The sequence below is a fragment of the Tupaia chinensis genome, unplaced genomic scaffold (genome assembly GCF_000334495.1).
Source record: "Tupaia chinensis unplaced genomic scaffold, TupChi_1.0 Scaffold138665_1, whole genome shotgun sequence".
Classification (NCBI taxonomy): domain Eukaryota; kingdom Metazoa; phylum Chordata; class Mammalia; order Scandentia; family Tupaiidae; genus Tupaia; species Tupaia belangeri.
In genome coordinates, this window is record NW_006198557.1 from 1,126,183 (window position 1) to 1,130,517 (window position 4,335).

A 4,335-nucleotide genomic window follows, 5' to 3' on the forward strand; every position below is an offset into this window, starting at 1 on the left:
GCACGGCGTCCCCCCGCGGCGCCGGCCTGGCGCGCCCGCCACGCTCAGCGTGCTGTTATTGCTCGACAGGCCGATGTTGAGGGCGCCCGGGGGCGCGCGCCAGCTGATCTGGGCCGGGGGCCACGCCTCGGCGCGGCAGGTCAGCGTGAAGTTCCCGCCTGGCCGCACGCCGCCCGGAGGCGAGGCGGCCAGCTCGGCTACCACGGGCCGGACTGCAGGGGACAGGGGGTGACGGGGGCTGTGGCTAAGGTGCTGAGCTCCCCCTCTGCTCGGGGGAGCGCGCTGGAGTCCTCCCCGTCTACTCCGCACCCCTCTTCGCTGAATGGGAGGGGATGAGCCCCCTCCGCCCCAGGCGCCTGCGGATCCAGGGTTTGAGCAGGGCCGGGTTCCTGCCCCCTAGAATTGTCATTGCCACCACTCCTAGAGAATGAACCCGGGCACTCCCGCAAGACACTTTCCGGGTTCTGGACGTCTTCCCCCGACTGCGACCCCAACTTACATTCCACCCCTACGGTGACCATCCGCGAGTCTGTGCCGTGCGCATTGGTGGCCACACAGCGATAGGTGCCCGCGTCTTCTCGCGACACGCGCTGCCGCTCCCGCCGGGGCGCTCCCTCCCGGGAGCAGCGCACCCCTGGGAAGGGAAGACCCCGTGCGGTGCAGGCCAGCGCCGCAACCTCCGCCCCTTCCAGCCACGTCTGCTGACTCGGGCAGGTGGACTCATCCATCTGCGGTGGCGCTGCAAAGCGGGCATGGGGTGCGTCAGGGAGAAGCCTGGACAGCGGGGTGCCCCTACTCCCCACCCGCCTGGGCCCCGCTCACACTCCGCGCTCACGACGACTGTTTTGACCACGGAGCCGTGCGGGTTGGTGGCGTTGCAGATGTAGATGCCGGGTGCCGGGTCGTTAGGGATGATGAGGGCCTTGGGATTCGGGTCTGGGGGTGCCAGCGGCAGCATCACCCCATCGCTGGTGCCCCCGGAGCCCACACACTCCACTCTCGGCTGTGGCTTTCCATCGGCGTCACAGGAAAACAGCTGCCCAGATCCCTCGACCCATGTCCAGTTGCTGGGGCAGCTCAGCTCCTCAAAAGCGGGGCCGTCTGCGGGGACAGGGAGCGGGGAGAAGGGTTCATACAGGCGACAGGAAGGTGGAGGTTGGAGGGCGTCTCGGCAGACGCTGTCCTATCGCCTGCTGCCCCTACTCACACTCCACGGTGATGGCCACATTCTTGGCGGCAGAGCCTCTGGCGTTGATGGCTTCGCAGCGGTAGGTGCCCGCGTGGTGCCGTGACACCCGCAGCAGCCCCTCCATGAACTCGGCCTCCCCGGAGCGCACGCAGCTCACGCTGGGCGGTGGGACTCCGTGCGCCACGCAGCTCAGCGACGCCTCTGTCCCCTCCAGCCAGGTGATGCGTTCAGGGCAGCCCACGCTGTCCAGTGCTGGCGCGTCTGCAGGACAGGGGTGCTGTTGACTTGGAAGCCGATGGCCCTGCCTAAGGTCCTTTCTGGTCTCGCAGGCGTGGACAGGCATGGCTAATCGATGGCCGACTCCGCCGACCTAGTGCAGGACCCAACAGCTGGAAAACCACGCCAGGGGACCAGCAGGTGGTGTGGTGGTTAAGGTGCTGGATCCCACATGGTTGACTTCCTGGTTGAAGTCTGGGACCTTATCAGCTTGAAAAGCACATGGAGGGGGCCAGCAGGTGGAATAGTGGTTTTGGCACTGAATTCTTGCATGGCGGATGGCGGTTCAAGTCCCGGCCCTGACATGTGTGCCCAAAATCCCAAAAGGAGATTGGAAGAGAAGGAACTGCGGTGTGCCCATTTTCCTGGGGAATGATTTCTCGCTTACTGTCTCTCTGTCTCGCCTACGCGTGCCCTAGAGCGAAAATCGCTCTCTCTCTAAAATAAAGACACCTGTTGGGTACGTGTGCACCCAGAAAACCAAAAGGAGAAGAAAAAAAAAAGGAGAATGGAGAAGAGACTATGGTGTGACCAGCCCCCATGCGGGGTATTTCTCACTTTCTTTCTCTCTGGTGAGCGCATGTGCACTATAGCAAAACAAAATAAAAACTTAAAAAAAAAGTAGCTGGACCGCTTTGATTTCCCACGTTTCTAACACTGAAGGAATGCCATGTCCAAAAGCCCTGCCTACCCCCTTCTCTTCCATCCTTTTCAAAAATACCCCCTCCATTCCCAATCAGCCTCTTTTCCTCCCTAAAATCCCGCCAAAGCCACGCCTCACCCTCTACTCTTCTCTGCAGACCTGCCACGCCCACCCCAGCCCAGAGCGCGAGAGATGGCGCCCAGCGCACCCCAACTCACATTCCACCGTGAGCATGACGTCCTTGACCGCCTTGCCCTGAGCATTGACCGCTGTGCAGCGGTAAGTACCGGTGAGCCCGCGGGTGACCGGACCCAGCAGGCCCAGCGCCAGCACCGCCCCGCTGTCGGGCCGAGCGCAGTGCACCGAGGGCTCGGGATTTCCGCGGGCTTCACAGCGCAGTGTCTGCTCTGGGCCCTCTGGCCACGTCCAGCTTCGGGGACAGTTCGAATCGTCCAGCCGGGGAGCGTCTGCAGGCAGGGGCATGGGGCACAAGAGAGGCGAGACGTGAACCGTGAGGAATGGCCCCGGCCCGGGACCAGGCAGGTCCTCGGAGGTCACTCGGAAGGGGCGAGAGGGTTACATCAACTCACATAGGACTCGAAGCTCCGCGCTCCTGTTCTTTCTCAAGGTCTCTCCATCTACCTCGAGCGTGGCAACGCACGAGAAGCCACGCCTGTCGTCGTCCTCGGTGGCGTTTAACTGGAACTGGGCGGGCTGCCCTGGGAACGCTGCTGGGACCCCCTCCAGTGTGACCAGGGCTTGATCCGCGCCTGTGCAGGTTACTGTCACCATGTTCCCCTCCAGGGCGCTGGGTTCGCTCAGGGTCAAGAGGGGCGCGGGGAAGCCTGGGGGGCGAAGCACTGGCTGGAGTTCCCCGACCACGCCCCTCCCCTTCTAAGCCGGCGTTGATCCGCGGGAATCTTTCCCGCGCTTTGGCCCTGCGGAGTGGACCACGCTCAGGCTCCGCCTCTCCTCTCCAGCTATTCAGACTCCGCCCTCCACTGTCCCGCCCCCTCCTGTTCCGGTACCTTAGGTCCCGCCTACCACTAGCCCCGCCCTCACATTCCTCTGTTCCCACCCCCAGCCGCCGAGGCCCCGCCTCCCTCCCTCTTACTGTAGACTGTCACGTTCTCCCGAGTCTCCCGGCTTTCGCCCCCCAAGGTCACGTTGCAGACCAGTTGTGTGGCTCCCTCCTGCTCTGCGCTAGCTGTGGCAGGGGCGGGGGGGCGGTGGCCACTAGAGCATCCCCCTCGAGTGTGACATCGGGGCTCAGCCTCTGGTCTCCCAGCGAGAGGTGAACCCGGGCCTCTGAGGCTGGAAACAGTCCGTCCAAGGCACAGCGCACGGGCTGTTCTGAGCCCACTTCCAAGAGCCGGGGAACAGCGAGGTGCGGGGGGTCCTGAGACAAGGCTAAGGGTCGAAGGACAGAGTTGAATGAATGTACTGAGCACTCGATATGGACCAGGTGCCTTCCCTGCACTCTCACCCCGTGACCCTCACGGCCCAGAGCGTTGACGCGGGGAGGTCAATTAGTCCAACTTAGGTGGAACTGTGTCTAAAGCTCTTAAACACCGGCCGACCTCACTTGGTCCCCTCCTCACATCCACTCACCGAAGGTTCGGAGCTCTCTGGGGGCCGAGCTGTTTTCAAACAGACCCAGGCCGTGTGGGCGCAGGTCCAGTTCGGCGCGGCACGAGAAATTGGCCCCATGGTCCTCCCTCCGCGCCAGCACTGTGGCCATTAGCGCCGCGCCCCGCGCTCGGGGTGGCTCGCCTGCGAAGCTGCGGCGGATCAGCTCCTGGGCGCCCCGTAGCAGGGTCAGTGTGAGGCTCCCACGGGGCCCGGCACCGGGAACCCTACAGCTCAGGGTGAAGTTCTCGCCCACGGGCTGCCAGGCAGGCAGTGGCGCCAGCTCTACGCGATCCGGCCGCTCTGCAAGGGGGTGGGGGGAACCGCGGCTCTTGGGGAATATGGAGTGGAACCCAAGGGAGCCTGGGCGTACAGGGGAAAGGCTTGGGGATCCAGAGGGTGGGGCCTGAAGGGGAGGACCCCGAGGCCAGGGGGCGGGGACTGGAAGGGAAGGAAAGTAGTGGAGTACGCGCGTGGCCACCCAGACTCACGGAAAGTGCGAATGAGCCCACGCGCCTGTAGTGTGCGCCGCGCGCAGCGGAAGAAGCAGACGGGCTGGGTCTCGGGCCCGCGGCTGTCCCCCAGCTGGCGGCGCCGC

General features: G+C 64.4%; 1 protein-coding gene across 1 annotated transcript in view; it reads right to left on the reverse strand.

The window, feature by feature from the left end:
• The window catches only part of ICAM5 (intercellular adhesion molecule 5), a gene marked incomplete in the record, with an annotated part of 9,857 nt that overhangs the window by 1,076 nt on the left and 4,446 nt on the right, over positions 1 to 4,335 (reverse strand). The window contains 10 exon segments of the mRNA XM_027765558.1: positions 32 to 212; positions 500 to 739; positions 823 to 1,101; positions 1,208 to 1,450; positions 2,327 to 2,575; positions 2,699 to 2,953; positions 3,223 to 3,328; positions 3,331 to 3,518; positions 3,720 to 4,040; positions 4,229 to 4,322. Coding sequence (XP_027621359.1) covers positions 32 to 212; positions 500 to 739; positions 823 to 1,101; positions 1,208 to 1,450; positions 2,327 to 2,575; positions 2,699 to 2,953; positions 3,223 to 3,328; positions 3,331 to 3,518; positions 3,720 to 4,040; positions 4,229 to 4,322 — 2,156 coding nt within the window.